The sequence below is a fragment of the Lontra canadensis genome, unplaced genomic scaffold (genome assembly GCF_010015895.1).
Source record: "Lontra canadensis isolate GAN:19392208 unplaced genomic scaffold, GSC_riverotter_1.0 scaffold60, whole genome shotgun sequence".
Lineage (NCBI taxonomy): Eukaryota > Metazoa > Chordata > Mammalia > Carnivora > Mustelidae > Lontra > Lontra canadensis.
The window spans coordinates 12640708-12662086 of record NW_022631054.1 but is presented as its reverse complement, the minus strand read 5'-3'; the positions used below and the strand labels follow the sequence as shown (position 1 = coordinate 12662086).

At 46.1% G+C, this 21379-nt stretch overlaps 1 protein-coding gene across 6 annotated transcripts in view; it reads left to right on the top strand.

Moving 5' to 3' along the window:
• MKNK1 (MAPK interacting serine/threonine kinase 1) overlaps positions 1–21379 on the top strand; it is a 42346-nt gene that overhangs the window by 8503 nt on the left and 12464 nt on the right. For 3 of the 6 annotated variants that reach the window (XM_032877683.1, XM_032877680.1, XM_032877685.1), the window contains exons 2-9: positions 1275–1448; positions 6890–6944; positions 7927–8033; positions 10438–10539; positions 12766–12863; positions 16013–16092; positions 17652–17725; positions 20509–20613. In XM_032877683.1, coding sequence (XP_032733574.1) covers positions 8018–8033; positions 10438–10539; positions 12766–12863; positions 16013–16092; positions 17652–17725; positions 20509–20613 — 475 coding nt within the window. In that variant the 5' untranslated portion in view covers positions 1275–1448; positions 6890–6944; positions 7927–8017. The remainder of the gene's footprint in view (positions 1–1274; positions 1449–6889; positions 6945–7926; positions 8034–10437; positions 10540–12765; positions 12864–16012; positions 16093–17651; positions 17726–20508; positions 20614–21379) is intronic. The other 3 variants (XM_032877681.1, XM_032877682.1, XM_032877684.1) reach the window with 3 other exon arrangements.

The window sequence follows — 21379 nt, the reverse complement described above, 5'->3', positions numbered from 1 at the left end:
TTTCAAGATTTTATTCATTCATTTGAGAGAGAGACAGAGCACGAGAGGGAGGAGAGGCAGAGGGGAGAGAGACAAGCAGATTCTCCACTGAGCATGGAGCCCGCACATACGACACAGGGCTCCATCCCAGGACCCTGAAATCATGACCTGACCTGATCTGTAGTTAGACACTTAACTGATTGAGTCACCCAGATGCCCCAGAACTCAGATTTAAACTGCATGCTCAGAGCTTTTCCACTGGGGAAAAGGGGAAATAGATACTCATTTTGTAGAGAAATTGGCAAATCAGCTTTGACATATGATAGCCAGAGTCGCAAGATTGAAAATCGCTGTGGACATATAGAAGATCAAATTATCACATGGAAAACTAGCAATAATTATGCATTGGGCTTAAAACCTTTTTCATAGTTATACTACCTGCTGCTCTCAGCATCTACTTTATCTTTCTGGCTGGGTTGCCTCCTGCCTATGACACCTGGACCTGGCCACTAAGAGATTGAGCCAGAGTTCATTCATCTCTAAAATCATGGGTGACAGGGGCACCTGGGTGGCTCAGTCAGTTAAGCATCTGCCTTTGGCTCAGGTCATGATCCTAGGGTCCTGGGATCGAGCCCCACATCGAGCTCCCTCCTCAGTGTGGAGGCTGTTTCTCCCTCTCTCCTTTTGCCCCTCCCCCTGCTTATGCACATGCGCATGTGCATGCACTCTCTCAAATAAAATCTTTTAATAAAATAGAATAAAGGGGCTGCCTGGGTGGCTCAGTGGGTTAGGCCTCTGCCTTCAGCTCAGGTCCTGATCTCAGGGTTCTGGGATCAAGTCCCACATCAGGCTCTCTGCTAGGCAGGGAGCCTGCCTCCTCCTCTCTCTCTTTCTCTACTTGTGATCTCTCTCTCTGTCAAATAAATAAAATCTTAAAAAAATATAGAATAAAAACATGGATGACAGAGAAGTGTCAGATTTTACCTTCCACAGGACACTCCTCAGTGAACAGAGCTGTCCAGATCTGTCCTCCAGGTCCACATCTGGACTCCCACAGCGGAAAGAGAATCTGAAAACTTCTACTCAGACCCTCATTACATCTTCAAATGCTTAGTGTCAGCATTTTTAAATGCTCAAGAGCCAGATTTTAAAGATGGGAAATCTGTGATGGTCTTGTATATATCTACTTACTGGTGTGATGCATAGGCTGGGGGACATGTAGGGTGTGCTTTATTTTCACTGCTCATTTTAAAGAAGTCAGATTTTTATATCTTTTCTATTTCTGCTTTTTTAAGATTTTCATGAAGCCAGAGGAAGCAAAAGCCGGTGAGGAAGTGAAGAATGCCTGTTACCTCCAGAGACTGTTGAAGCATTTCCTGTAGCTGGAAGACAGCAGCCCTCCAACAGGAGCATTATTTCATTATTTCATTTCAGTTTACAGAGGATTTACTTCTCAGAAGTTGGGCAAGGTAAGATTGGATGCACATTTTGCTTAAGCTTTTAGGTTGCTTTGGGTTGAAGTTATCTGATACTTCAGAGGAAAGGGTGGATAGGAGATTTCGGTGTTCAGTTCAGCTGGGATTAGCTGAGCTGTCTGGCGTGCCTAAGACAGTTACATAGTAAGGACAAGCACATTTCTACCAGAATACAATGGCAAAGAAGGTCAAAGGGAGATTGTGCAGTCAGTAAAACATATTTATTTACTTGTAATTATTGAAAGTAAAACAATTGTGCCATAAATAACAAAATCAAATGCAACAGAGGTATGAAAAGTATAATTCTATACCCCCCCCAAGTTTCGTTCTCCCAAAGTAACCATTGTTAATAATGGCTTGAGATGTATCTTTCCAGGTTTTTGTTTTTCTTTTTAATTTGCCGTATTTGTGACATATACAATGCTCTTTTGAAGTGTTCTTAAATGCCTGTGGCTCTATCATGCCTGGCAGGTTAGAAATAATGCCTTAGTTGGAGATGGGGTCAAATGACGGTTGGGTGAGGATGGTTTGAGTCTGATCTGTGAGCTTTTATACTCCTTGGCTACTGTGTGTCACCCTTCTTCACCTGAGGCTTCCCAGCGACACACCATCTTCCCCGCTTCCCATTACCAACCAGCTCCCCTTCCTGAATTCTCCCCTTCCTTAATGGTACCACTGCTCTTCTGGTTACCTGACTTTAGTTCATAAAAATATATTGAGGTCCCCCTCTGTGCTGGCTCTCTGCTGGGCAGAGGGGACAGAGAGATAAGAGGCCCCATCCCTTCCTTCAAAGAGGATGGGCATCTCTGACTCTTCCACCATCTCCAGTCCCTCGGCGAAACTAATGCCAGTTCCACCAGTTCCACCTCTAAGATTTCATCCCATCACCTCTTTCTCTTCCTTCCCATCCCTGCCTTAGTTACAGGCCTTCCTTGCCTTCCTGCCGGCCGCAGTAGCCTCTCCTTGCTCTCCCAGTCCCCAGCCAGCCTCCAGTTGCTTCTGCACATCGCAGCCAGTTTCACGGCCCAGTCCCGCTCCACTGCTTAGAGCAGTGATTCACAAGTGGGCTATGTGGACCTTGGGGGTCCTGGAAACCTTTTCAGGGTATCTACTAAGTCAAACTATTTTTGTAACAGCATTAAAATGTTACTTGTTGTTGTAGAGCAACAGTGTGTAGAACTGCTGGAACTTTAGCATGAATCAAGGCAGTGGCCAGAACAAACTGTCCTTGCAGTCATGGTATTCCTCTTTGCTACATCTCAGGGTTTTGTTTTTGTCTTGTTTTTGTTTTTAAAGAATGTCCTGGGGCGCCTGGGTGGCTTAGTCCTTAAGGGTCTGCTTTCAGCTCAGGTCATGATCCCAGGGTCCTGGGATCGAGCCCCACATCGGGCTCCCTGCTCAGCCGGAAGCCTGCTTCTCTCTCTCCCACTCCCCCTACTTCTGTTCCCTCTCTCACTGTGTCTCTCTCTGTCAAATAAATAAATAAAATCTTTAAAAAATAAATAAATTTTAAAAATAAAAAAAATTAAAAAAGAATATGCTGATGAAGCAGTAAAATTGCTAATTTTAATGAATGTCAACCCTCGAGTACACATCTTTTTAATATTCTGTATGACAAAGTGAAAAGGCTTATAGAGCACTTGTGTGCATGCCAAAGTACGGTGGTTGTCTCAGCGAAAAGCATTTGCGGGATTGTTTGAATGACGAGCTGAACTAGCCAACCTTCATTTTTGTTTGGAAGAATGACTGAGGCCTGGTGAGGCTGCGGAGCAGATGGGGATCAGACGTTAGAGGGCCTTGTGGTCACATTAATAAGCTTGGGTGATCTGGCTTCAGCCTGCCTTTTTCAGCTTTTTATTCTGTCCTCTTGCTCACACAAATACAGTCCTTTCCTCTCGCTTACTCTTTGTAAAGCACACACTTCCTTTACCCGCTCCATCCTTCCTCTGATCATTCCTTCCGCCAGGAGATGCAGGTGACAGCTTTGAAGGCTGCTGTGATCCCAGAATCAGAATGGAGGAAGAAGATGGGCCTGACTCCAGACCTTTTCTCTCTGGAAATCTTGGTGTCCCAGCCTTGTTTGAGGCCTGTTGTGACTCACCGCCCTGCCGGCACCCTAGTGGGCCTCAGACTGCCCACTCTCCCCGAATTTGAGTGAGATGCTGCAGTCTGCCTAATGCTGACCAGCCTCACTACACACAGGGCTCTTGGGAAAAACCTGTGAAATAGCCTAGTCCCTCGGAATCACTCACAGACTGGCCTTTGAGTGAACTGATTGCACAGGTGGTTCCTTTCACCCATCGTGCTTTAAATATGAGTAGCTTCTGTTTGAGTGTACTTTTTCCTTGACCTTGGCCCCTATGTAGTAATGATACCATCAGAAATGACATCAACCAACTAATACGTCAGATAGAAGAAGAATGTAGCCTTGTGCTTGATACCAGAACTGCCACGAAATCATGTGGTTGGACTAGTTTGTAGCTCATCCTCCGTAATATGCCAAAACGCAAAATACAGTTATCTCCAAGTAAGACAAAGAAACTTCTGTTTAATCAGATTTCAGATTAATATAATAATGGTAATGTGGTGATAATGCCTTTGTATTTGTGTCAGCTAGAGCACACGCAGAAAGTGCCCACACAGAAAATGATGTTCTTCAGCCCGGTGAGAGGATCAATATCTCATTCACAGTGCCTCAGTAGGGAAGCTCTGTGCTAAGGGTTCTAAATAAAAGCATTCTTGTTGGTTCCTGGCTAACTCTGACTGGGCTACCCCTCCTGCCTTCCAGCATGAATAGCTCAATAGAATATTAATAATATTAGATATATGAAATAATATTAAATATACTACTAGTAACATAATAGTTAAAGGCTTGAATTTTAAGCCAGTCTGTCTCAATTTAAATCCTAGCTCTGCCACTTACTAGCTGTGTGACTCCGGGGCAAATTAATTTCTTAATCTCTCTGTACCTCAATTTCCTCATCTGTAAGATGTAGATAATAATTATTCTTATCCCCTAGAGTTGTGAAGATGAAAGGAGTTATGTAAAATGTGTTTGTGAAATGCTTAGGACCTTTTGCCTGGCATCTGGTGAGCACGGTGTAGGTGTGCGTACTGTAGCTGGTAGCACTGCGCCTGTTAGTACTACTCCTTCAGAGAAGTCAGTGTCCGGGCTCTGTCTTCCCAGGCCCCTCCTCATTGCTGCCTCCTTGACCTCCCATTTCTCAGTCTTGGCTCTTCCTTAAGAGAGTACGCCCTCTTTCCTTTTGTCAGTTCTCCATCATTTGAGGGCTTCCACCAGCTGGCGACTGAGGAGGCAACACCACACAGATAGTTGTACTCCTCAGCTTGTTGTCACCACTGTTCCTTCTCTGGAAAGCCTTTGTGACTGAGGGAAATAAATCTTACACGTTGGGAAGAGGAGGGAACCGTAGACTTTGAAAAGAACTCTCGAGTACTCAGAAGAGGAGCATGAACTACATTTGCTGAGCTGAGTTAGCCAGCAAAGTCATGTTCTTAGAGGGAAAGCAATCATCTTGGGTATCACATTCCAGATGCTGGAGCTGCTCGGTTCTCTGTAGGCTCCACCAAAGCATGGAGAACATATCTGCTGCTTTTGGGGGCAGTGTGGCTCCTAAGACTCTGGAGAAGTGACAGTTCTTTCAGAGGTGGGCCTGGGGGTCACCTGTGGGGAGAACAGTGGATGAAGGGTACTTACCTGTTGGAAATAGCTGTTGCTCTTGCGGGCCCACCAGGTGAGACTCCTCGGCCCCCACCTCAACAGCTCTGGGAATTCTCCCCAATTCACACTGACCAGCCATGCCTGCTCTCTTCAGCCTTAGCACATGCTCTTTCTCTGTCCTCCCCAGACCCCACCCTGGCCAGTTCCCTCTCATCCTTCAGATGGCAGCTTAGCTGTCCCTTCCTCTGGTTACTAAACTGAATTTGATGCCTGTCTTCTGCTTCACAGCACCTGGTACTTGCCTGTCACATGGCCCTTGTCCCACTCTACTGAAACTGTTTTATATGTCAGTGGATTTAAATTTCTAAGGGCAGAGAGACTATGTCTTCTCTTGTAGTCTTACCATCTAGCACTGGACAATCCATAGGTGCCCAATAAATACAGTATTTGTTGAATGAGTAAGTCATCAGCACTTTCACACCATGTCTTCTTTGACCCTCACCATAGCCTCGTGGTGCAAGCAGCCCAGGCCTCACTCTGACCTCTCTCGGTATATGAAGAAACTGATACTTAGGGAAGCTAAGCAAGCTGCCCGAGTGCACTCTGTGGTGGGAGCCAGGATTTAAACCGGTGTCTTGCAGGCTCATTACATCATTTTGTTTTTTACAAAGTTTTTCCTTTAAAAACAATAGCATTTAAAAAAATAAAAATTAAAAGAGTGTGTTGTTTTCCAGGTGCCAATATTCCTGAAACGTTTTTTCCTCACTTATTGTCGAATTTCAGTGTGGAGAAATCTAGATATGATTTTAAATACTCTGTATATAATCAGATTCTGAATTCCAGTGTGTGTTGGAGAAAGAGTATCGTGTATTTTATTGAAAATAAAACTTGGCTAAAATAATAATAACATTAAAAAGTAACACATTTCATTGTATAAAATTTGGAAAATGCTGAAAAATGTAAAGCAGAAAATAAAAATCACCCCATCACACAGAGGAAACTACTATAGATTAGAAATGTCCTGGACACAAAAGGCAGCACTGAGATTGAAGCCCAGTTAAACCACTAACTAGATGTTTGGTGTTTGGTAGATTTTTTAACCTCTGAGCCTCAGTTTCTTTACCTTAAATATAGCAAAATATTTACCTTGTTGGATTATTGTAAGAATTAGAATTACTGTCATGTACATAAAATATGTAGCACGGTGCCTGGTATATACTAGGCTCTCTTTCAAATTGTTGTAGTATTAACATTTTTGTGTATTTCTGTCTAGTATGTCTATATACCTATGCATACTCATAATTTTTAAGATGCATTCATTATTTTAGAGAGGGAGAGCCAACAAGTAGGGCGGGAGGGGCACAGGGAGAGGGAGAGAGAGAGAATCCCCAGCAAACTCCCTGCTGAGTGTGAAGCCCAATGCAGAGCTTGATCTTAAGACCCTGAGGTCATGACCTGAGCTGAAATCAAGAATTGGACACTTAACCGACGGACCCACCCAGGCGCCCCATACACATATGTTTTTCCTGCACATTTATATCAAGTATATCATTGGGTCCTCACAGGGTTGCTGGAAAGGGCAGATACTAGTTTAAAACCTGTTCTGTAGATGAGGAGGCTGTGACTCTAAGAGGCAGAGTAACTTGGCATAGGCATAGCCTATGTCTAGTAATATCTGAGCTGGGACTTTCTCTTTGGTCTCCTGATGCCAAGCTCATGTCCTTTCCCTGCCAACACTGTGCTTCCTCTCCAGCTCCACCTCCACCAGTACACGGATGGTAGACCACCGAGCCCTGACCAAGGGGAAGGTAAGGGCTGGAGGCCGTAGAAGTACTGGGAGTTTCCACACCAGCTGGGGTCTGTCTGAAAACTTAAAAGAAGTGCTCGTTCCCGCCTCTGAAATAACAAACACATTGCCCAATCCTGCAGCAGAGACCACACTTCTGGCTAGGAAGAACCTTCCAGGCCACAGGGCTCTTTCTGAGGAAGAGTTTGTCAGAGAGCTCATAGAATGGACTAGCCCCACTCTGCACAGTCTGTAGGGCAGAGGTGGACCTGCATTTCTTTCAGTGTGTGCACTTGTTACCGAAAGGGCCTGGGTGTCAGGCACAACACCTAACGCTAAGTATGCGCATCATTTCCTAACATTTCATTTCGGGGCCCATTTTCTGATGGCTGATGTGGATCTGACACTGTGCCATGGCTTACAGGAGATGCAGAGATGAACAGACAACAGTCTGGCTTTTACGAACACTGCAGGGAGAGAGCTCAAGGCCAGATCCCATCAGTGCTCCAAGTAGAACTTCTGGCAGGGTATTTGGGAGCAGAGGAGGAGCACTGTTAGTTCTATGCAGTAAAGCCATCTGTTTGCCTGGTACCTGATTTCCAGAGTGTTTGTACGAACTGAACTCATTCAGGTGGGTGGAGACTTTGAGGGTGTGGGGAGCAGAGACTTTTGAGCTGGGTTGTAGTGGCTGAGAGGACGTCTCTGGCCAAGGGAAAGAGGTGAGCCAAGGACCAGCGTGATTATGGAGACTTACGCCCCAAGGAAACTTCCATCCAATGTTTACATGCTTAATAAATTAAGGTCCCCCAGACCCTGCCAGTGGACTGTCTGCAGTAGAATAGAGATTATAGACAGGTTCCAGGTGGGGAACCTATCAACCTGTTGGTAAGATTATGACACCTCTCCCTCTCCCCTCCCCCCATGTCAACAGGGAAGTTAAGCATGGTTGTTTTTTGTTTTTTCTTTTTTCACTTCACTGCCTTCCTACATTTTTTTCTTCCTAGTTTCAAAAACAACTCTCCTTCAACAAGTTCTGTTTCCAAGGAAAGTCTTAACCATTTGTCCCTTCTGGCGTACCCTCTTCCATTGAAATCCATGCAGAATAGACCAGGTACTCTATCTTTTTGTGTGTGAAGCCATAAAATCTAATATTACGTATGCGGCGGTGCTCAGAGGTATGATTCTTCCACAAGAGGCTCCCTCAGCCCTGCTGTGGTAAAAACCGACTATAAATTGCCACTAACAGGGTTTTCTAGCTCGAGTCGTAAGTATGTCTGGGCATCCCCTGTGAATTATAATGCTGCCAGCTCTCTTGCTGCTCCTCTGCATTGCCTGCCTTTTGGCTGTTTTGCTTGTCTTCAGGCCCTCCGTCTGAGAGCAGGCAGAGGAAGGAGAAGGAGAAGGGAATCCAAAATCGGTCCACTCTGCACTTGCCCCTCAGCACTGATAAGAAAATGGATTGGCCCTGGACTGCACACAGGGCAGGGCAAGAGGGACAGTGGGCCCTCCTCCTCAGCCTGCTGTCCCAGTGGCCAGTACCCCTCCCTGGGCTCCTGAAGAGCCCCCTGAGTTTCATTTCTGTAGAATTTCTCACTGTGTTGGGCAGCTTTTTCCCTTTAACTTAGCTTGGTGAGGGCAGATATCGGGTGCCGATATTTAAGTTGGATTCTTTGAATTCATAGTGTGTTGCCATCCCCAGATAGATCTTGTGCTTGAAGCTGTTGGCCAAGTAATATTTTGAGATCCTCTGTGGATTCCTTTTATCCACGTGTTTATCCGTTCTCTAACGTATAATTGAAAAATCTGCTGTCATCAGATCCAAAAATGGGAGGAAGAATGCACTTAAACCGAGCCGTCAGACACTTGGCTGTCTAACCAGGCTTTCTGGATTATAGTGGAAAGTACCACCATTCTGTGTGCTCTCTCCTAATAGCCGTGTGTACTTGCTCCTGAGAACAATGTAGAGACATGCATCGGCCCTAATCAATCTTCCCGGGCAGACTTGCCATTTTTCTGACCGTGTTCAGCCGGGGTCCTCTGAGAAGAAAGTGGGCCTTTCCCCTCAATGGGCAAAGAGCCAGCTTCCATTTCAAAATCTCTTAGAAAAAAAAAAAAAATCCAACAAGTCAGAGCCTGTGTTTATTGAAGGTTGGTGTAAAAGTCTCTTACACTGAATGCCCCACCAGCACCCGAGTGCCTCTATTTTAGAAGGATGTAAAGGTTTAATCACCCTGGTGGGGATTTAGACCCAGAGACTTCAGAGAAATCTTATTATTTCTAACTGCAGGCAAAGAGTATTAAGGCTCCGCTCTGGATCAGGGGCATGACATGTTCTATAAGTAATTTATCTTTAACAGGAGAAGGCCCTTACTAGAGGGTCTTAGAAACAGTGCCCTGATTGAGTCCTGGTTCCCTGTTCCTCCTTTCTCTTTCCCCCTCTCAGTCTCCTGCTTATTCTTTCCATCCCTACCCTTTCCTGCCTGGTGTGCCCAGTGTCAAAATGTCTGCCTCACAAATCTGCCATTTAACGTGGGGAGCCTCCCTTTAACCTGCTGGCCAGTGAGAGATAATAATGTTTTTGCAGTAAATTACCTCATCCAGCAGCCCAGTGGAGACCTGTCAGCTGTAGACTTCTCAGACTTCTGAATAGACCCTAACTGCATCCTCTCAAATAAGGAGCTAAGGGGAAGGGGAGAGGATGCTCAGAGTTGCATAGGAACTCAGGTGTGTGTTCCCAGACATGAAGTAATTTAGGGCCATCCTCAAAGCCGTCCCCTGCCCTATTGTACCCCCAGGGGCAATTCCACTGAAGGCCTGTAAATCTCTGCGTACATCCTCTCGGATGTCACTGAGCATATGATTTCATTTGCTTGGGCCCCTCCCAAGCTCACGCCCTTGCTTAGCTTCCTTGGCCTTGCCTTTCTGGCGCTGAGGCAGGAGGATGTCACAGGTGGGATTCGGCTTGTGGATTCATTGTTTTTGTTGGGACCTACAGTTTGACTGGTGGCAGATCTAAATCCACGTGCTAATGAGCTTGGTTAAAGCAGGCTCTGCTATCCTCTTTTTTTTTTTTTTTTTTTTTTTTTTTTTTTTTTTTTTTTTTTTTAAAGATTTTATTTATTTATTTGACAGAGAGAGATCACAAGTAGACAGAGAGGCAGGCAGGCAGAGAGAGAGAAGCAGGCTCCCTGCTGAGCAGAGAGCCCGATGTGGGACTCGATCCCAGGACCCTGAGATCATGACCTGAGCCGAAGGCAGCGGCTTAACCCACTGAGCCACCCAGGCGCCCACTGCTATCCTCTTTTAATCTAGCCTGTCTATCTGAGTTCCTTTCCACAGTTAATGATCTCCAATAATGGCTTTGCCTTTAGTTTTGCCTCCTGGGTCAAACAAATCAATAGTCCTCACAGATATTTAAAAACCATCAGTGTAAAGCTCCTGGGTCCCCCTGCTTCTGGGTGAACTTATGCCTTGATCAGTATAGTGATATTTCCCTTACATCTCTTTTCTCCCAGAGATGGGCAGCAGTGAACCCTTTCCCATTGCAGAGGGTGACAAGAGGAAAAAGAAGAAGCGGAAGGCCCGGGCCACTGACTCCTTACCAGGGAAGTTTGAAGGTTGGTCACACGACTCCTCAGATCTGGGCCTGTGGCTCCCCGAGCATGGGAGGAGCATCCAGGTAGCCCACAGGTCTAGCTCTGAGTGTGTGTATCTGAGAGTCAGCTTGTGCTGATCTGTGTGAGGAGGGTGAAAGGTGGGATGACAGAGCTCTCAGATGGTGCGGTCTGAATCGTTTCAGCACCTGTTCGGGGGTTAGAAAGACTGATCCATCAGACTTGTATGGAGTGAGATTGCTTGGTGCATTTCAGCCCTCATCCGATGTGCTCTTTGCCCTGACTGTTCCTGGAGGGGCTGCTGAGAGGTAGAACGACCATGTAAAAGGATGAGAGAACACCAAGGCCACAGCTCCAAGTGAAAGTTAAATCTTCTAGAAACAGAGGATTTGACGTCGAGAAATCACAGCTACTTGTGCTGTATGAGTTTGACTCCACTTTAAGAGTGCATGCTGTGTTCAGGGGATACGATGTTGGATCATCAAAGATTTTGAACACTGTGGGAGGCACCGGCTCAGCGCTGGTCCTGTCATCGCTGGGCATACGATGGCATGAAGTGACTCATCATACACTTCTCCAAGGGACTGAAAGCGTCAGTAGCTACTCCAGGAGTGACGCACCCCCTTCACCTATGGTGTTTCTTTCACTGTGAGACCTAAAAGAGCGTCCCCTCATGGTCCCTCTTTGCAACATCGCAGACAGACTAGTGAATCAGTTGTTTTGTACAGTGGTTCTAGTAACAAGCCCTTTATGAATCGGAGATATTGGGCTTCCAACCACCAACCTATCCTGAGGTGCACAAAAGGCTAATACCAAAGTGTCCATTGCCAGAGACGCATGTCATTTAAAACACTTAGAAACAACAGTGTGCACGCTTATAAACAGCTGCAGGACCCAAGAAGGTAATTAGAGTAGGGTTTGTCTCTTTGTTTGTCTTTAACTTAAACAGTAGATATATGTGTAAAGGGGTGGGATGGAGGGATGGACAAAAGTCTCGAGATCTTCAGAGGAGTTTCCAAATCAACAGGTCTTGCTCTTTCTGTGAACATGAGAGTATTTCCTGTTATTCGAGGGTGGCTTGTGCAATTATGGGCCTTCACGCTAAGAGTGATAAAATCTAATTTCATGGTTTAAAAGTGTTTTGCTCACCCTGTGGGTTTAAATGCTGGGTTGCCTCAGGAGGGAAGAACTGAAGAGTGGAGGTCAGGGGAGGAAGAGGTCAGCTTGACAGAGACCATGATGGAGCTGTGGCTTCCTTTGAAAGGGGCTCGAAGAGTCTGTGCCATTTGTGAGCTTGGGCAGGTCACCTAAATGTTCTTTCACCCCAGCCTATTACTCTGTGAGAACCACCCTGAGTCAGCACCCTAAAAACCTCAAGGCATCCGTTTGTATCCTACTTCTGTCTCCTATTTCCTGTGACTGACTTCTGGAAACTTCTCAGAAACCTCCAGTCACTTCTGTGTGTAGTACACAGTGAAACAGTGCTTCGTTCCCCTTTGTATCACCAGTGCCAAGCACAGCTGGGCACAGAGCAGGTGCTCCACAAATGAGAAACCTCCAGTCACTTCTGTGTGTAGTACACAGTGAAACAGCTTCGTTCCCCTTTGTATCACCAGTGCCAAGCACAGCTGGACACAGAGCAGGTGCTCCACAAATGAGTCATGATGTCCATTGAAATCACACTCCTTCTGTGATGATCCCTTAGTTTCCCTACACAGATTTAACCTTTCCTTCCCTCTGCTGTTTTTTGGGGTTTTTTTTTTTTTTTTTTTTTTTTTTTGTCCTGTGTCTTGTCCTTTTATGACAGTACTTACTATTGCCTGGTTTATTCTGGGGTCACTAGTCTGCATGTCTGTCTTCCCTACCTGACTGTGACTGTCAAAGGGCAGGAACTATATTTTATTCCTCATTCTGTCCCTATTATGAATTTAATATGTTGTGTGGCACATAGTAGGTGCTCAGGACATGTGGGCCAAATTAAAACTCTTCCACTGACCTCATCTCTAAAATGAGGAACAGGGTGCCTTTGATGTGGTCTAGCTGTTGAGAAACGGAGTCCTGTGATGGCGGGAAGAGTTAATGGTCTTCCTTGTCACTGAGCGCTGCAGAGTCACTGTGTATGCCCTCGCTGTTGCACCAGGGAGGCTGAGTGACAGAAGCTCTTCTTTCCATCTGAGCTTGCAAAGGCATGACTTACCTTGTTATTCCTGTCACCCATTTCACCTCTAGATACGTACAAGCTGACCTCTGAATTGCTCGGAGAAGGAGCCTATGCCAAAGTTCAAGGTGCTGTGAGCCTGCAGAATGGCAAAGAGTATGCGGTCAAAGTGAGTGTCTCCTCTGGATGCCAGACTTAACTTCGCACGCAGTCACTCCTAGCTGGCCTAAGCCAGATACGCTTCATAGTATGCAATATGGCAACTCAGTAAAAATGAGGACTCCGAAGCTGGACTCACTGGATTCAACTCTTTGTTTCTCTTTTTACTTGCTGTGTAACATTGGGCAAGTTACTTAACACTTCTGTCCTTCAGTTTCCTTCCCTGTAAAATGGGTGTAATTATAGAAGCTTTAGAGCATTGACGTAGGGATAGAATATATGTAAAGTGCTTAGAACCATACCTGGCTGATAGTAAGCTGCTATGTCTTATTCTGAAAAATGGAGTAAACTTCAGGGAGTAGACAACCAGATTTGGAATGAGAAGGCAGACCCATATCTCTGTTTTACCAAACTACTACCTGACTTTGGGCAAGTTGCTGAATCTCCTTAAGCCTCAGTTCCCACATCTCTAAAATGAGGATAACAATACCCAGCTTTCCTATTTCAGGGGAGTGGTTATGGAGATGAAAATAAAAATGAACTGGTAGAAGTGGAAACACTACCAGTTGCACAATGCTGTAAAGTGATGTACAGTATCATAATGAGGGCTGAGCATCAGCTCTGGAGCAGGAGAGGTGGCTCCTTGTGGCATGACCTCGAAGTGGCTCACTCTCCCCGTCTGTGCTTCTGTTTGCCAGCTCCACACGGAGGAAGAGATGGATCTGGAGCACTGGTTCTCAAAGTGTGGTTCCTGCACCAGAAGCGTCAGCATTGCCTGGGAACTTGTCAGAAGTATGAATTATCTGGCCCTATCCCAGACATACTGAGTCAGAAACCAGAGATGGGCCCAGCAATATGATTTTAGCCAGATCTCCAAGTGGTTCTGACGCTTGCTGAAGCTGGAGAAGCCCTGATGTGGGGCCGCTTTACATTCAGCATGGATCAGAATCATCTAGAGGGCTAATAGCACAGAGACCCAGTTTTCTTGATAGAGGGTAGAGCCTGGGTCTTTGTGTTTTTACCTCGTTCGCCAGTGATTCTTACACCCACCAAAGTTTGGGAATCACTGATCTAGAAACAAGGTCTCATTAAATCCAAGGAAGCAAGTCAAATGTATTTCATATCTACCTGAGCCCTCAGGTCTAAGCACTGCCTCATACAGGCAAGCCCAGCCAAAGTGGCTCCTGAAAGAAGTGTTTCTTCTTTTAACCAACTGGTCATAGTCCCAGCTATGGATTAATAAAGGAGAATACTTCTGCTAAGTCACATTCCCTTTTTTGCTGGAGTTTTGCTTCATATGGTAACAAACAGTACTACCTCAATTCCTTTTTGGAAACTTGAGTATAAATTACAAGTAATTTTTTTAAAATATGCTTAAGTGTAGTAATAAGCTACAAATATCAGTTGATTTTCAAAGGTTTGGGGACATTTATACATCTGTCCAGACCTATTTCTTTTTTTTTTTTAATATCTTATGTATTTATTTGACAGAGAGAGAGGGAACCCAAGCAGGGGGCGTGGGAGAGGGAGAAGCAGGCTCTCCGCTGAGCAGGGAGCCCGATGTGGGGCTCGATCCCAGGATCCCTGGATCACGACCCAAGCCAAAGGCAGACGCCCAATGACTGAGCCACCCAGGCAGCCCCTGTCCAGACCTATTTCTTCAGGTTTGGATCATAAGAGGAAAACCTGGCCCTCTGTGCCCCTGGGCATTTTTGGTGCAAACACAAACCCTGGCTTTGTAATTCTTTGATTTGAGCAGCCCACATCTCATATCTCTACTGTCCTTTGGAAGCTCCCTAAAAACGGGCTACTTCACCCAGCATGCCCTCACAATATTTGATTTTATTAGGGCTTCCCTATAGGCATCCAAATGATGAATCCTAGAGTCTCAGGGTTGAAGTGGAACTTCAGGATGGTCCTGAATTTCTTCCAAATCTCCTCAAATAATTGTCCATGTTCTGCTCCCCGACCTCTGATAGCAGGAGTCCATTACTTATGCAGAGAAAATAATGCCATTGTTGAAGAGCTTACCTGCTAGAAGGTTCTTCCTGACTTTGATCTGAAATGCTAGGTAAATGAAGTTAGAGATCTTCTGTGCCCCAGCTCTACACTTCTCTGACTGCTTAGAATGTGGGCCCACTGTGGTTTTACTCCCAGACATGGAATTGTTTAGAAAATTACACCTGGTCGTGGGCGTTTATGCTGCAACACATGGGAGTGGTTTGAAGTATTCTACACAGCAGTCTGGGAACAAAGGAGAAGGGTGTTATCATCTGTGCCGCCCACTCCGTACGTGGGGCCATAAGGCAGAGCCAGCTCTGCAGAACACTTGCCGCCAGACTCTACTCGCAATGGTCTGGGGCTGTTAATGGGTCCGTGGAGATGTACAGAGTTAGCCAGTCCTTGCTTAAACCACCTGCTCATCTGTTGGCTCACACATGCCTTCAGTTCCTGCTTGCCAAGCATCTCCAGGTATATAGATGGGAGACAATGTCTCTAGGTTGTCTGAAAGAAGCTGGGTGGAACATAGATAGAGGTAGGATAGCAAGGGCTTTGAAGGCAGCGCTGGGCTTGGATGCCAGCCCTGTCACCACTTATCAAGCTGTGGGCAAAATGTTTGACCTCTTCCTGTCTTTCGGGATTATGTTGTAAGAACTGAGACTGTGTATCTGAGTTACTTAGTACAGTGCCTGCCAAAGGGCGCGTTCTCTGCAGAGCTGCTGGGGTGGGGTCTGAGCCGGGTCCTGGAGCTCTAGTTCCTCTCTGCTGCCTCCTCCAGCCCCACTGCTCTTCCTCCAGCCCTGGAAGATCCTTCGGTGGGGGTTGTAAATCTCACCCTTACAACAGGAAGAAATGCCCTTGAGGTGGGAGCCAGGTAGAGGTAGTTCTGTGTCTTCTTGCTGGCTGCCTCGGTGTCCCCATAGACTTCCACAGCATTTGCTTAGCCAGAGTCAAAATAGGCCTCAGCCAGGCTGGACAGCCTCGGGTTGGTCTCCTGTGCTGCTGGCGGAGTCACAGCGCCGGTGTCACCAAGGTCTATTCCACATTTGTGCTTGAAACCAGACGTGGGCTGAATTGGGCCTTGCATTTGCCCAGAGGGCTCCTGCTGAGAGGTGTTTCAAGGTCAGGTGGGTATAACAGATTTTATTCTTTCCACAGATCATCGAAAAACAAGCAGGGCACAGCCGGAGTCGGGTATTTCGAGAGGTAGAGACGCTCTATCAGTGTCAAGGAAACAAGTGAGTACAGTCTTGGGTTACTTGCTGCTTCTCTTGGGGGGATGCTTAGCTGCAGAAGAGGTCATTTCTCACCACCTCCGACCCCAGCATTTAGCTCACGTGCCTTGGCCACAACCGTAGGGGATTCCTTCTGTCTTTCCATGTTTAAGAGAGTGGGGAGAGGAGATGCAGCTGCAGCCTTTGCTTCTGTTCAGGCTGAAGTATTTTGAATAACAACCCAGGCAAATTGGAAGAGTGAGCCCTCTGAATGAGGGGCTGGGAGAAGATGGGGTTCCCTCCTTCAAGTGCCCTTGGGAACAAGGCTGACTGAGGGTTACCCAGTACACACTGTTCGGGCCCAGCTTTTGTGACTAGATGAGGACAGTGTGAGCTAGCACGGGTACTTGCTGTGTCCTGCACCCAGCACGTTAGTGGATGTGCGGCCGCCACTCAGGCTCCGGAAGCCCGCTCCAGTACTCTGCAGGCCCACTAGGCCAAGGTGGCCTCCCGCCCCGCCTCAGCCGCCTCACCACCAGCTCCAAATGAGTGGTTCTCCCGCGGTGGCTTTAAATCAGGGTCACCTCTAAGACTCTGCTTCCCCCTCTGCCTCCCTGCACAGCAGGGTCAGCGGGGAGCCAGCGGCCAGGTATTGATGGCTTTGTCATTAAGCTTGGAGGATGGGGGCTGCTGTTGATTTAACTCCAGGCGCTGCCTCCACAATCTTCTTTCAAATCAGGCCATTTTAGTCATCTTATTTGGACGCCTTCACACTAGTAAAAGCCTGGCGTCTCCCAAAGTGGTCAGCATTTTTTTATGAGGGACAGATTTTTATTTTCAGCCCTGCAGCTTCTGAGTTGAGCATCAGAGCCTCTACTTGGTTTATTTCGTTCTTTAAAAGAAAAAAAAAACCCCAACACCTCCGATATCCAGGCCGGTGGCTTCGCTCCTGAGTTACAAGACGACCTTGTTGGCAGAGCACGGTAATGCTCAGGCAGACAGAGAGTGCTCACCGGGGAAGGCCACAAGTGCTACGGCGGCCAGTAACGCGGCCGTTTCATTAAGCAGCGCTTAGCAGTTAGGGTCTAGCGGTGCCCACGTTAGGCCCCAAGTCTATTTGACAGATGTTTCCATTTTCTCCAGGCAATGTAAATACTGCCCCGTGATTTATGGGCAAGAGGGAGGGCAAGTAATTATTTGCTGCTTGCCTCCAGGACACACACCTACTATTCAGTGTTATTAGCCGCAATTGCTTCCAGTCGGCTGCAGATTTTATTCAGTTTAATGTGACCGGGACTTTTTTATAACTCTACCTAGTGGGTTTTAGGGTTGGGGTTTGACAGCACAGACTTGGTGAAAACACCAGAGACTGAACATTATGGAAAGATAAGGTGACCTGAGTCTTGCTAACACCATTGGCTACTTCTCAGACATGGGTCTTTAATAAGCATTCTGATTTCAGGTTGATTTCTGCCCTGCTACAGGGCATTGTATATTTTTTTCATTGTATATTTGTAAGTGGGCTTTAATATATAATACCATTTCCCTTTTTTTCCCTTTCCTCCTATTTTTTCCTATTTAAGGAACATTTTGGAGCTGATTGAGTTCTTTGAAGATGACACAAGGTTTTACTTGGTCTTTGAGAAATTGCAAGGAGGTACTTACTGTTGAGTATGTGTTTGGACTTCTGATTAAGACTCAGGGTGGTGATCATCCATCATGAATCCCAGAGACTTCTAAAATGAGTCAAGCTAATAAAAAGGATGAAGGACTTAAAACTGCCCTTGATTTGGGAGAAGGGAGGCCGGAGGGAAAGATGATAATTAGCATTTTGCAGAACCTAGAATGTCACCTGTGTGGGCATGCTATAAATGCCTTCTCCCTGTAGTAGGACTCATATAGATACATTTAGTCATCAATTTATCAATCCATTGTTTTGACCTGTTCACTGTTTAAATTAATTATGGGGTAGAAGCTCTTGCATACATTATGAGGTCCAGAAAGGCTCACCAGGGCAAAGGAGGGTCCCATGGCTTAGGACATAAACCCAGGATACAGAGGAGGTCTGAGGATTTGTGTCCTTCGGATGGAAAGATGCCACTCTTGACTGTCACCACTACTGCTGTCACGCACACACATGGCCACTGGAACGGGTACTGAAGTTGTTTTCCTGACGCAGAGAAGGGGCTAAACAGCCCTTGCCTTCACCGTCACTCACCCAGCCCAAGGATAGATTTGCAGGGTGCAGGTTAAAGAGGATATCCGGAGCTGAGTGGAGGGCCACATGAAAGGGTTTGGTGGTTAAGGGAGCATGCTCTAGAAACCAGCAAAGCTGGGTTTAAGTGTAGCTCCATCCCTTTCTAGTTGTGTGACCTTGGGCAAGTCATATAACATTTCTAAACAGTGTTCTCATCTATAAAATAGGGATCATGACAGCACCTACCTTTTTCGATAGCTCTGAAGATTCAGTGAGATCATTTAGATGAAATGCTTGGCACAGTGCCCCATGGGCACTAAGGGTTCAATAAGTGTCAGCTATTAATATTATTAAAACTATTGGGTATGCCGAAGGCTATCTTAGAAGTAGATAGGATATTACTCTCTATCTGCCCTTTTAATAAATTTGGAAGCAAGAGACTCACTACAGTAAAGCAAATGTGAGACCTAGCCAGGAGCTGGTTATCTGGGAATGATCCCTAGCATGCTGGGATCCTTTCATTGTTTAATCTGGCAAGTGAAAGATCTGTCATCCCTTCCCCATGCCAAAAACCAGCAATAAGTAAATTTGTGCCATTTTTTAAAAAGATTTGTTTATTTGAGAGAGAGAGCGCGCGGGGAAGGGGCAGAGGGAGAAAGAAAAACTCAAGCAGACTCCCAGCTGAAAACAGAGCTCCATCTTATAACCCTGAGATCATGACCTGAGCCGAAATCAGGAGCCGGACATTCAACCGACTGAGAGCAAGTGCCCCTGTGCCATTTTTAAGATGCAGAAACGAGGGCCCCTTGGTGGCTTAGTGGGTTAAGCCTCTGCCTTCGGCTCAGGTCATATTCTCAGGGTCCTGGGATCAAGCACCGCATCGGACTTTCTGCTCAGCAGGGAGCCTGCTTCCTCGTTTCTCTCTCTCTCCCTCTCTGCCTACTTGTGATCTCTCTCTCTGTGTCAAATAAATAAATAAAATCTTAAAAAAAAAAAAAAAAGATGCATAAGTGAGCCCTTCAGCCCAGAAATACTGACTTCCAGTTGTGAGCAAAGAGCGCATGGAGCCAGGCCATGTGCTCATGCCTGTGCCATAAGTTCATGCCCCTGCCCTACCACCACCAAGACGTTACATTTAAAATGCTGGGGGTTGTCTGTAAACGTATTGCTTAGAGTGCAGTCCTGCTGAGGCCAGAGCCACTGCAGTAGGTAAGGAGACTGTGGTTGGCTTAGTGCAGCCCGTGCCCCCAGCAGCCAGACCACATGTCCAGCTGAGGGGTAGTCTGTACAGGTTCAAGGCCAGACTCACTGGCCTTAAGTCCTGATGCCTCCACTTATTGGTGTGTCATCTTGAGCAAGTTGCTGATCCATTCTTGACTTCAGGTTCCCCATCTATAGAACCGGTATAACTATTTTGTACAGTTGTGGTGAGGCTAAGATAACCTATTTGAAGATTATTACATAGTGTCTGGCACATAGTCACTACTCCATAAATGTTAGCCGTTGCTAACAAAATAATACTATTATTAATAAGAAATAGGAAAGTCAGAGGGAAAGCACTTTTCCCCCTTTTTCTAGACTTTCCTAGACCTTTACATATTTGTTGAAGGCGTGGCACCTCTGTTTGAAGGCTTGAGCTCTTGTTTGGATTTGAGATCAGAGCCAAAAGAGGAAGTGTTCCTGTGGTGAGGCCCCTGCCCAAACCTTATGTGGATTCACTTTAATTCTTTCTTACTTCAAAAGCCAAATCTGCCTCAATGACACTAATATTTTTGGTCGTGCATAGAGTTGTTTTTTCTCCCTTCTCCTTTTCTCATCGTGGGTAGGTACAGAAGATGACAGTCCAGTTCTGTTCAGTCCAGTTTTTTTTTTTTATATTTTATTTACTTATTTGATGTTGAGAGATAGTGAGAGAGAGAGAACACAAGCAAGGGGAGTGGCAGGCAGAGAGGAAGGGAGAAGCAGTCTCCCTGCTGAGGGAGAAGCCCAATGTGGTACTGGATCCCGGGACCTGAGCTGATCATGACCTGAGCTGAAGGCAGACACTTAACCAACTGAGCCACCCAGGTGCCCCATGTTCATTCCAGTTTTGTGCTGGCACCTCATTTGTGCCAGGTACTACACCTGGTGCTGAATGAATAAGGCTCCATCCCCACCCCAAACTTGAGCAGACTTGACCTCTGAGAAGTTATGCTTCCTAAGGCCTGAAAAGACCATACCTGTGTGTCTCCTCTGCTCCCCAGGCTCCATCCTGGCCCATATCCAGAAGCAGAAGCACTTCAATGAGCGAGAAGCCAGCCGAGTGGTGCGGGATGTGGCCGCTGCCCTTGACTTCCTGCACACCAAAGGTGAACCAAGCCTTTATCTTGGTGATTGGGTTGGAACAGCCAGCCTCAGGGGACTGATGGAGAGGGGCAGGCCAGGCAGAGAGCCAGGCCAGGAGCTGGTGTACCTGGCAGCCCCACCCATGAGGGTGAGCAAGCAAGCCAGGATGGCCCTGGGCTTCCCATGTGGATGGTGGGCAGATGTGGCAGTCTTAAGAAGGGCAGGGACAGGGGAGAAAGAGCAAGGGGGAAAAAGAGTACATTTCATGATGAATAAGATGAGTGGGTGTGTGAGTATGGGTGATCTCCTTCTCCTGTCCTAGGAGGATGCAAGCCTCATCATAATTCTATTCTGGTGTAAATATTTGGGTGTTACTTTTTCTAGGTTTTTGGTGTTTTTGTTTTTGTTTTTGTTTTTGTTTTTTAACTCAGGACCTCTGATCAAGACCTGAGCTGAGATCAAGAGTCAGACACTTAACCAACTGAGCCACCATGGTGCCCCCTTTCTAGTCTTTTAAAATATGTCGCCTATATCTTTCTCTTTCAAAATCAGCATGATAGTATATATCTAGTTTTGTATCTTGTTCACGATAAATGGAAAAATGCATTTTTCTACTAACGTGGTTAAGTTTGAGGTGTCTGTTGAACATCATGATGGTAGATTGCAGGCTGCTGTTGTCCGATTTACGCTCAGTTTACAAGGCCCTTATCTAGGACCGATTAAGAATTTTTATAGTGAATTAAATCTTTTTACAAATTGTTTTTGTCTTTCCAAAAATATATCTGATGG